The following is a 12,053-nucleotide window of genomic DNA, read 5'->3' on the forward strand; positions in this document are numbered from 1 at the left end:
CCGTTTTTGTTCCCTGTGTGAAACATCACAGCCCTGAGGACTAGAGACTGTACACTGCAAGTCACAGACATTTTCCAGGGTTTAAATCTCACCATACTTTCCATAATTAGACTGCAGGCCTTAGGGAGCAGAGATAAATTGCATTCATGAATGATTTCAGATTTATATATCCTTCTGTGGGAATTCTTAGTTCGTCGGCTAAATGAATATTTAGACATACAGTTGTCTTGGACAGCTCGGAACAATTTCAGAGGAGAAACAGAATCCATGGGCAGGTGTGCATTCCAAAATAAACTCATGACTGTGTCCCGGTTAGTGATGAAGCCATTGTGTACATGCATCCCATAAGAACTACATTCCCAGGCTATAACTCGCCATTTACCCTAATGTGCAGCTGCTCTGTTATTAGCCGATTTATTGAAGAATGGCTTTAAAAGCTTGGACTTTGCTCTCCGCTATAACTAATGGTGGGTTTAGGAACCCTACCAACAATAACCATTCATAATATATATATATACTGTATATATAATATTCTCTGGTGAAGTCAAGGGGACACATTAGTGAAATATGTTTTATCTCATGGTCGATCAGATATCACAAACATATATTTATGGTTTCTTTTCTTGAGTAAAACAATTTATAAATTATACTTGATCTAAAAATGATGGTTGGGAAATACCAAAGGTCATTTCTAACAATAACAACTGGAGGCACTGTTTAATGTAAGTATTTGGCCAATTAAGCCTGCAACTGACACTATTTGGTTGTCAGGGTCACCTGATTGTCTGTGAAGATTTAGTTGTATAACTGTCCTTTCTTTCTGATCCCCCCTTCAAAGACTCAAGCAAGAAGTAAAACTAATACATTCAGCCTGAAATGTGATGTCAAGGAATCACTTAAGCTTATAGATGATTGTCATAGGGATGCACCGAATGCACTTTTTTGGATTCGGCCAACCCCCGAATCCTTCACGAAAGATTAGTTAGAATAACGAACCCTAATTTGCATATGCAAATTAGGGGTAGGAAGGGGAAAAAAATTACTTCCTTGTTTTCTGACAAAAAGTCACACAATTTCCCTCCCCGCCAGTAATTTGCATATGCAAATTAGGATTCGGTTCACCCGGGCAGGATTCGGCCGAATCCTGCTGAAAAGGGCCGAATCCCGAACCGAATCCTGGATTCGGTGCATCCCTAGTTTGTCAAAGGGTTAACAGACAATTCACAAAGGGGTTGTTAAAAGGCATATACAGGTGGGAAAAAAAGAGTTTGGTGAATTTTGTAATTTATTTTCTTTTTACCTTTGATGAATATGCCATTTTTATAAAACCTGCCAATATCAGCTAATATGAATGAATTTTTATTTAGATACTTTCCGAAAATACAATACAAGGGATCAATAAACTGTATACAAAAGGTGGATTTGATCATAAACAATAGAAAGTTACAGTGAATTCAAGCTTTACAATAGCTCCCAATTTGAGCTAGTAAGAACAAGAGTTTTGTATTCCTTACAGTGCAGAATCTCTAATATGGCCTATTACAAAGCTTTGTACTCACACTCTCAGTCCATGTTTGGGTGTTGCACTGAATCTATGGGACAAGGTGAAATCAGGGCCACCATTAGAAATCACGGGGCCCCTTACAACAACATTTTACCCACTTGGCCCCCAATCTCCACAGCTCTAGAAAGGGTAGCCTCCCCCACACACACAAGTTATACAAAGCTATTGATGGTCAGGGTCCCTTATAAGTTAAAAAAAAAACTGTGGTGACCAGGGCCCCACTATAAGTTTAAAAAAAACATTGGCGCCAGGGCCCCTCTTACAAGTAAAAAAAATAAATTGGGACCCCAGAGAATATTTAAAAAAAACAAAAACATTGGTGGCAGGGGCCTATAGACTATTAAAATAATACATTGGTGGCCAGAGGATTAAAAAAAACAACAAAAAAACACAAATTGGTGTTCAGTAGAAATAAACTCGTGGCTTCAGGACTTCAACTTCGCTTCCTATCGTGATTTTGGGTCTTTTCGCCACTTCAGGACTTAAATTTCGGCTGTTTTCGTGACTTCGGGTCTTTTCGCAGCATCAGGACTTCAGTTTCACCTCCTATCATGACTTTGGGTCTTTTCGCCGCTTCAGGACTTCAATTTCGGCTGTTTTTGTGACTATATATTCCATATTCTCATTTAAATCAATGCATTGTTGCTAGGGTAATTTGGGCCCTAGCAACCAGATTGTTGACAATGCAAACTGGAATGCTGCTGAATAAAAAGCTAAATAACTCAAAAAGCAGGAATAATAAAAAATGAAAACCAATTGCAAATAATCTCAGAATATCACTCTCTACATCATACTTAAAGTTAACTCAAAGGTGAACAACCCCTTGAAGACCACCGCCATGTGCAAGACTGGAAAAGCGTTCTTAACTAAAGTGAGTTACATTAACATGATCATCTATGAAGCTTTGTATAAGGTTTTATCAAGGTGGTACTTTACTCAAAAAAGGATAACGAAATATGTTGAGACTCTTAACCCTAAATGCTGTAGAGGTTATCCACAACTGAGTTCTATGTACCATATATGGTGGGTTTGCCCTGTTGTCACCAGATTCTGGATTTCGGGTGCACAATGACATTTTTTTAAATTTCAGATTAATATTAGACATAATACAGTAAATGCGCTCTTAAACGAAAAATGTTCAGAATTTACAAAATCATAAATGACTCACAAATATCTGTTTAGCTGCACAACCGACTATTGCTAGAGCTTTTAAATCTAAATCAATACAATTCCAGGCATTTAAACAGAAAGTGGACCTGATCATGATGAAAGAGAAACTAACAGGCTTCCTCCACCACAATCATGATAAATTCTTAAAAAATGGATGCAATATAGGCACCGTGATCCAGCCTTTCCTCTTCTCCCTGTGAATATAGTGTTTCTAGGTACCCAGAACCAGTCAACTCCATATTTCTTGTTGACTACTTGAAACTTATACTCATGGTTATGGAAAATGGTATTTAATGGTATTTCATTTTAAAAATGTTATTGCTAATGTTTTTACTTGTAGTTATGTTTTTCTTTTTGATTTTCTATTCTTTTATCATTTAGTTAACAAGCAGCGGTCTCAAGGCCCATAATGTAAACTCTTATAAAACTTTTACTTAAAACGATTAAAAAAAAAGAAATAGATGGCAGAGCATAGTCGGTTGCTGTTCAGCATGACAAAGCTGTTTGTTTTTCCCACACTTGCAGGAAATCACCATTGAGATCAGATTATTGGCAAATTAAGTTTGTGGTAGATTTTTAGTCAATGATTAAAGCCTAATTCTATCTATATAATCAGGTGAAAAGGAAACAACAGTCTATTGTAATAGATCAGTAAGCATCTGAAATCTTTCTAATGGTTTAGAAAATGTTTAGCAAGTAAATTCCTAACTTCTTCCTCATTCATCTGTTTCAGGGAAAGCTGTGGATTATTTTGTTAATAAGAGATAACTAACGCATTATTAAAATAAAAAAGCAAATCTGTGACTGTGTGGCTGATACAGGAAAGAGCTCACAGCATCCTCCTTCCGCCATTCTTATTACTGAACTGTATGTAGCTCAATTCTCTCCGTAAATTTACATAGATTTGGTAGTTAGCCAAAAATTGAATGTATGAAGACCTGAGTGACTGGATGTCTAACATAATAGCCACAACACTACTTCCTGCTTTACAGCTCTTCATTTCCACTGACCAGGCAGTAACCAATCACTGACTTGAGGGGTCATAACTGTTTGCTTTTGCTTCTGACCTGCATGTTGAGGATCAATTGCAAACTCACTAAACAGTTATGTTCCACGTGGCTCCCCCTTAAAATTGATGACTAACTCACAGTTAAAGAGCTGAAAAGCAGGAAGTTCTGTTCGACATCCAGCCACTTCAGCCCTTATACATAACATTGTTGGCTAACTATATTAGAAACTTTTATATTTTGCACAACCTATTTACCCAGTTTTTATTTTTACATCGAACTGTTCCTTTAAACAGGGCAAGTTCCCCAGACTCCTATCATAGCGTTTAAGGTCTCAGTGCTGATTCCCAGTCTCTCTCCCCTGATAATACATGCATGTCTCTATCAGGCTCCTGCCTGAAACTTTATTTGTATGTTTATATACAGTCATATGAAAAGATTTGCCAACCCCTCTCCACCTGCATAATAATTTACTCCACTTTCAACAAAAAAGATAACAGTGGTAAGTCTTTCATTTTCCCAGGAGTACTGGGGTGTTTTCTGAACAGAGTTTTAGTGAAGCAGTATTAAGTTGTATGAAATTAAATCAAATATGAAAAACTGGCTGTGCAAAAATGTGGGCTTCAATACATGAAACTGTTTAATACTGATTACTGGCAATACCAATTTGGTTGGATTAGCTCATTAAGACTTGAACTTCATAAACAGGTGTGTCCAATCATGAGAAAATGTATTTAAAGTGGCCAATTGCAAGTTGTGCTTCTGTTTGACTCTCCTCTGAAGAGGGACAGCATGGGATCCTCAAAGCAACTCTCAAAAGATCTGAAAACAAAGATTGTTCTGTATCATGGTTTAAGGGAAGCCTACAAAAAGCTATCTCTGAGGTTTAAACTGTAAGGAATGTAATCAGGAAATGGAAGGCCACAGGCACAGTTGCTATAAAACCCAGGTCTGACAGGCCAAAAAAATACAGGAGCGGCATATGTGGAAGATTGTGAGAATGGTTACAGACAACCCAAAGATCACCTCCAAAGACCTGCAAGAACATCTTGCTGCAGATGCTGTATCTGTACATTGTTCTACAATTCAGCGCAATTTGCATAAAGAACATCTGTATGAGAAAGAAGCCCTTTCTGCACTCACGCCACAGAGTCGCTTGTTTTATACAAAATCTCATTTAGACAAGCCAGTCATTTTGGCATAACAAAATGCGCATGGCAGAAGAACATCGCATTCCAAGAAAAAAACCTGCTACCTACTGTCAGATTTGGTGGAGGTTCCATCATGCTGTGGCGCTGTGTGGCTAGTTCAGGGACTGGGGCCCTTGTTAAAGTCAAGGGTGGGATGAATTCAACCCAATATCAACAAATTCTTCAGGATAATGTTCAAGCATCAGTCAAAAAGTTGAAGTTACACAGGTGTTGGATATTCCAACAAGTTAATGACCCTAAACACACTTCAAAATCTACAATTTATGCAGAGGGAGAAATACAATATTCTGGAATGGCTGTCACAGTCCCCCTACTTGAATATCATGGAAAATCTATGGGTTGATTTGAAGCAGGCTGTCCATGCTCGGGAGCCATCAAATTTAACTGAACTGGAGAGATTTTGTATGGACAAATGGTTAAAAATACCGCCATCCAGACACTCATCAAAGGCTATAGGAGGCGTCTAGAGGCTGTTACATTTGCAAAAGGAGGCTCAACTATGTATTGATGTAATATCTCTGTTGGGGTGCAGAAATGTATGCACCTGTCTAATTGTGTTTCTGAGCGTCTATGTGGCCACATTATGCTGTGTGTATGTGTGTGAGAGACAGTGGGAGAATCTAAATCTGTTCTTGTGTGTGCATTATTGTGCAGTAAAGTGGGGGGCATGTGTACTAGTGGCTGCTCCATCAAGAGAGCCCACCAAATGCCAGTCTGACTCTTGTTTCTCTCACTCCCTGTTTCAGTCAGACTCCCCACCAGTAATGTAACTAAGTGGGGGGCCCAGGGGTGGCCGTGCAGTTGGGCTACAGTGGTGCACAATCTGCCGGGGGGTCATGAGGGGGTGAGGGCCCTGGTCCAAATCTGTTTTCAGGGACCTTTTTTTTGTTACAGTGCCAGGTTAGTTGCCACCAACTATCAGAAATACACTGACACACTGACACATGACTGTGGAGGGTGAGAGTTTATTATCATCATCATTTATTTATATAGCGCATACGCAGTGCTTTACTGCAATTATAGCAAACAGGGAATAAATGGTGGATAACAAACAAGGATTACAGAATACAATAGGGTTAGAGAGATTAGAGTTTACAAACTAAAAGGTTAGGGTACAATTGAGACATTAGGATTATATAAACATTTTTGATACAGCAATGATTAATTAAGGTACATTGAATAAGCCTCTTTAAACAGATGGGTCTTTAAGGAGCGCTTGAAAGTTTGGAAAGAAGGAGAAAGTCTGGCAGCTTGTGGCAGAGAGTTCCAGAGAAAAGCAGAAGCCCGAGAGAAGTCTTGTAGACGAGAATGGGCAGAAGTGATCAGAGGAGAAGTGAGGCGAAGATCAGAAGCAGAGCGTAGGTTTCGTGAAGGAGTGTATTTGGAGATTAGAGATGAAATATAGGGAGGGGCTTCATTATTAAGGGCCTTGAATGTGAGTGTAAGTAATTTGAATTTGATTCTAGAAGAGATTGGGAGCCAGTGAAGGGAAATACATATGGGAGCAGCTGATGTTGAGCGGCGAGCTAGATGAATGAGTCTAGCGGCCGCGTTTAGAATAGATTGGAGTTGTGAAAGGTGACTTGTTGGAATACCTGCGAGGAGTAAGTTGCAGTAATCAAGGCGGGAGATGACGAGAGACTGAATCAGTGTTTTAGTTGATTCTGAACTGAGATAGGGTCGTATTCGAGCAATGTTGCGCAGTTGAATACGGCAAGATTTTGCAAGTGTTTGAATGTGTGGTGAAAAAGACAGATGAGAGTCTAAGATAACTCCTAGGCAGCGTGCCTGTGTGGTGGAATGAAAAGTTGTGTTGTTTACTGTGAGTGATATCTGAGGGACAGGGGAAGATCTTGGAGGAAATATAATGAGTTCTGTTTTTGAGAGGTTCAGTTTCAGGTGGCGCTGTGACATCCAGGAGGAGACAGCAGAGAGACAGTCTGTGACTTGGGAAAGGACAGAATTAGAAAGATCAGGAGTAGACAAGTAGAGTTGGGTGTCATCAGCATAAAGGTGATACTGAAGTCCAAATGACTGAATGAGTTTTCCTAGGGAAGTTTTATAGAGCGAGAACAGCAGGGGGCCAAGAACAGAGCCTTGAGGAACTCCAACAGAGAGTGGGAAAGTAGTAGAAGTAGAGTTAGAGAAGGAAACTTTATTATATTCACTTACCTGATACCCTGGGCCAGTTTTTATGTTAGCAGAAAACACCACCAGCCAGGGGAGCAATCCTCTTCTTGCATTGTCCTTCTTTGCTCATGGGCACATGAGCAGTAGAGTGAAAGGAAAAAAAACCTATTTCACCCTATTGTGCCTACATCTGCCCCAGGCATTAAAGAAAGAAGCAGAAGAATAAAATCGCTATGTGGTGCTCACACAGAAATACCCTGGGCTGGTGCAGTTTCCCACTAACAGCAGCACTGACCTGGGTTATCAGGCAAGCTATTGATATCACTAAGGGGCTGCCTAACATTTGGTACCCCAGAGATTTTGAACAAACGTAACTCACTATTCTATTGTCTTTTGAATGTGCATCAAGTGCAAGGAAATGCACAATGCAGCAAAACACAAAAGCTCACTGAAACACCAATGCAATAAAACTCTGAATGCTCATCATGAGATGAACCGGGCAGAACATAATGGAATCAGATAGCTGATTGTTCTTTTGTTAGGTAGCTGGGGGAGCACAAGTCACATGACTGGGGGCAGCTGGGAAACTGACAATATGTCTAGCCCCATGTCAGATTTCAAAATTGAATATAAAAATATCTGCTTGCTCTTTTGAAAAATGGATTTCAGTGCGGAATTCTGCTGGAGCAGCACTATTAACTGGTGTGAAAACAAGTTTTCCCATGACAGTATCCCTTTAAACTGCTTTCAAACCTGAATCTTACACACATCAAACACATAAGAGAAGCCTGTGTGATTCTTTACAGACAAGGAGGAGTTAATTGGGGATTGAATAAGGCCTGTTAGTTACTCTGCTTAGTATTCTTCAATACATTTGCAACTAAGGGTAGGACTCCACGAGCGATTTAATAGTGATTCGACGCACTGCGTCTGCATCTGACAGTCGTGTTGCGTCGGATCCACGCTGCGATACCATGCGACAATTCTATCTCTTACCTTAGTCGCATGCCTTTTGTCGAGGCGCGTCGGATCGCAACAAAATCGCTTGTGGAGTTCTACCCAAAGTCATATTTTTGCTGAAACTATCGTACAACATTTCTCTTTCTTGAAGCTAAAGTGTGTAGTTATTAGGGGAGCCCAGAAGTGACATGTTGGGGTTCCCCTCACTCAGCACCACTAATAGAGCAGCAGCATTAGACTGGAGTCAGGGCCCTGGCAAGTTTGTGCTGCTCTTGTTGGATTTCCTCTCAGATACATAAGTATAGTAAGTATGTAGCAGGTCAGACAGTAGTAATGTAGAGGTACTTGTAAACTTAGCAATGGCATAAGCCACAGGACCGCCATCAGAAATCGCTGGGCCCTTTACAACAACATTTCCTGAGCCCCCTGGGCTGCGCCCACCGCACATTATAAGAAAATTGGTGGCCAGGGCCCCTTTAACGTCCATGCTTTCCCGAAGTCATCAGCTCTCAGAAAGATGGGGGGCCTGACTAATCAAGTAAGGGGCCCTAGGGGCCCCCTACAGCTTTCTCCCCTGATGGCTGCCCTGATAAGCCATACGGGCACCCAGGGGTGACTCAGAGCACGAGGGGGAATGTCCCTGGGGGAGAAGTGGACGAGTCCGAGCTAAACTGACGTGCCATTGCCCTGGCGAGAGTGAAGGCGCAGGAGGAGCTGTGTGAGGGGAAGAGACAGGAGAAGGAGGAGGTGGTTATTACTCTTCTAGTTTCCTGCTCTAGTTTGTGTACGAGAAAGGAAGCCGTGGGGACCTCGCCTCGTATCTGAGCGTCTGAACCTTGCCTTCTCCCCGTTCCATGCGATCATTGGCCTCCGCTGCCGCCGCCGGAAATCCTCCTCTCCAGCACAATAATAAAGGCAATCTCTTCCTGCTGCCCAGCTCGGCCCCCGGCTGCTCCTCCTACTTCTCCTGGGCCCGGACTCGTAGGCAGAGGGAACCCCGGGGACCGGGAGAGGCTTCTCGGACTCGCAGTGGATCTAAGGGCCGGGGCTGTGCTGCAGGGACATCAGTATGAGTCACTCCCCGGTGCAGCACGGCCTGCCTGGGATAATACAGGTGAGACGACTGCTTTAGCTTGGCCCCTTGTTGCAGGAGGAGGAAGAGGAGGCTGAGGCTCTCCCATCTGGCCAATATTTACATATAGATATAATATGAACTACAACTTTCAGAAACTTGGTTTGCATAGAATTCTGGGGCATGGGATAGACAGGAAAGTGGGGTTAGTTAGAACAGCTGGGGGGCTGCAGGTTGGCCATTCAATAGAGTGCAGGTACTCATGTCCCAGGCAACAAATCTGTTTCACATTCTTAATCAGTGCTGTGGGGCAGGATTACCAGCTCAGGGTAGGACTACACGGACGTTTTCGGCACAATCTGTCGCGCTGCGACAAAACGCCGGCTTCAAATCACATGCGATGGAAATAAGGTAAGTAAGTGAATGCATTGTCGGATGAAGTTGCAGCGTTGATCCTACTCGACGCGACTGTCGGATGCAGACGCTGCATGCTGCGTCTGCATCCGACAGTTGCGTCGGATAAACGCTGCAACTTCATCCAACATTTCTATCTCTTACCTTATTTCCATTGCATGTGATTTGATGCCGGCGTTTTGTCGCATCGCGATGGATCGCGCCGAAAATGTCTGTGTAGTTCTACCCTCAAGAACCAGCCAAAGTCCGCTACAAAACTAGCCGAGAGTCGCTTCTAAAGTAGCCCAAAAATAGCACATGTGCAGTGAAAAAAAAATCTAAAAAATAAATATATGTGAAAATACACCTTTTTTAAATTTTCACTGATTTGCTAAATTTTCCATGAGGTATAATGGGACAGATTCGCCTGTCACCAGGGGCGTAATTACAGAGGGGGGCCCAGGAGGTATAGGGACCCCATAAGGCCCTAATACATATACAATTTCAATAAATATTGGAATATTGGTAAAACAGGTCACCCTATAGACATTTTGGTGGCCAGTAGATTTTTGCACCAAAATTGTCTGAAATTGAGAAAAGTCACCAGAAAACGCGAGAATGCTTAAGAGGGACTGGAGTACAGAGCCCAAAATCTGGTAACTCCTGACTTCTACACAAGCCCCATTGCATGCTGGGTATTGTAGTCTTACATTAAATTTGGCAGTCTTCAAATTGTTAAACAAAAACTACATTACCCAACAGGCATTGGGAGACACAGGCTTGGCACATTAGGACAACAAAACACTTTTCACTTTCCAAAGTACAAACCAGCCAAAGGCCCAAAAAGTAGCCCAAATCCATACTTTGGCTAGTTTGTACTTTCAAAACCCACCTGAGCTTTAAATAAGTAGTCCAATTTGGCTGGAAACCTGCTAACCTGGCAACCCTGCTGTGGGAATGGAGATTAGAAGTCAGCACTCACCCTTAGGGTATATTGGATGCAGGTGCAAGTCTGAGGTGGCCACTTCCACCCGTTCTGTAAACAAATTCGATGAACAGACAGCACCACACTTGAGATAAAGCTTGAAAAAAGGCAATTGTGAGCCTGAAACGTCGCTGCTGTTTGTTTGTCCTGAAATAAGCCCTTTTGGAATAAAGGCCTTTTAAGAATATATCTCGAGTGTGGTGCTGTCTGTTCATCGAACCCTGCTGTGGGGTCCTCTTTCCATTTAACCCACCCACTGAGGTGCATGCTTTGGCCAGATCCCCATAATTGCATCATCAGGTATCAGGAAAAACTTCTGTTATCTGCCATATTGGGGCTCATTTATCAACACTGGGCAAATTTGCCCTTGGGCTGTTACCTATAGCAACCAATCAGATTGCTGCATTCATTGTTCTTCTTGCAGCTGGCTTTATAATGCTGTTCACTGATTGGTTGCTATAGGTAATAGCCCATGGGCAAATTTGCCCAGTGTTGATAAATGAGCCCTAATATTATCTGTAGCACTGGGTGCCCAGACTTTGTCACCTGTGATCTATCTACTCTTGCCCCTGACACCATCATGAGATCTACCTTAAAAACTCATAGCAGGATGGCACAGAGGCAATTCCAAGTGTAAATACCCCCCAATACACCATTTCGCGAAAAACGTTTGTCTATGGGCGACGTCTCGGGCACACCTGCTGTAGCACATGTGGGATCAAATGAGCATTTACATTGGAGCCCCCCCCCCACAGATGAGCTTCAAGTTGCTTTTATTGTGGGAGCTTTTCTCAGATCAGCCCATTGGGGTATCTAAGTGTTTGAGTCCATTTATACATCAAGTTCATTTGTATGGAATTCCTCGCTGTGTCATTGCAGAATTTCAGAGCATATGTCCTGGGCATCCCATTGAATTACACATGATTTACATTGTTTTACCAAGGGCCACAGCTGTTTTGAGAAGAAATCCAAATGCAATAATTATTTACGCACTGAGTAAAACAACTGACTGATCTGTGGCGTGCAAACCCCGTTTGTTTATTAACAATGGAAACTTTTGAGGCCTGTGCTTCTATTTGACCTTTCTGTAAATAAAGTACTGGGGTGTTTTGGGGGAACGGAGAACAGTGAGGGAGGCCAAAGTATTGACATCATTCCGGTTTCATTTTTGTTTGTATATTTTATCTTATAACTTCTCTTTCAGTAGCTCTCTAGTTTTAACCACTATTTTGACAGTGGCCGCATATTAAATGTCAGCTTTCTGGTTAGAAAGAGTGACTACATCTCTTTTTTTTTTTTTTTTTTTTTTTTTAATTCCGGAAATGACTAAAAAGGAAAGTATTTCAGTGTATAATTAAAAGGAGCCGTTGCAAAGTAACTTAGATTCTTTTTGCCTGTGAAAAAATCCTTAGGTTCAAGGCCCAAGGACTTCTTAGGTTGTCACCTTATGTTGTGCAACCTTAAGCCCTGATTAGCTCCTAGGAAAATGATAAATACATATTTAGTACAGGTATGAGACCTATTATCCATAATTCTCGGGACCTGGGGTTTTCTGGATAAA

At 41.8% G+C, this 12,053-nt stretch overlaps 1 protein-coding gene across 2 annotated transcripts in view; it reads left to right on the plus strand.

Moving 5' to 3' along the window:
* Positions 1-8,177: 8,177 nt before the first annotated feature.
* stk24.S (serine/threonine kinase 24 S homeolog) overlaps positions 8,178-12,053 on the plus strand; it is a 31,186-nt gene continuing 27,310 nt past the window's right edge. For both annotated transcript variants that reach the window (XM_018249872.2, XM_041584283.1), the window contains exon 1: positions 8,178-9,156. In XM_018249872.2, the coding sequence (XP_018105361.1) occupies positions 9,112-9,156 (45 nt within the window). In that variant the 5' untranslated portion in view covers positions 8,178-9,111. The remainder of the gene's footprint in view (positions 9,157-12,053) is intronic.

Source organism: Xenopus laevis, chromosome 2S (genome assembly GCF_017654675.1).
Source record: "Xenopus laevis strain J_2021 chromosome 2S, Xenopus_laevis_v10.1, whole genome shotgun sequence".
In the NCBI taxonomy this organism is placed as follows: domain Eukaryota; kingdom Metazoa; phylum Chordata; class Amphibia; order Anura; family Pipidae; genus Xenopus; species Xenopus laevis.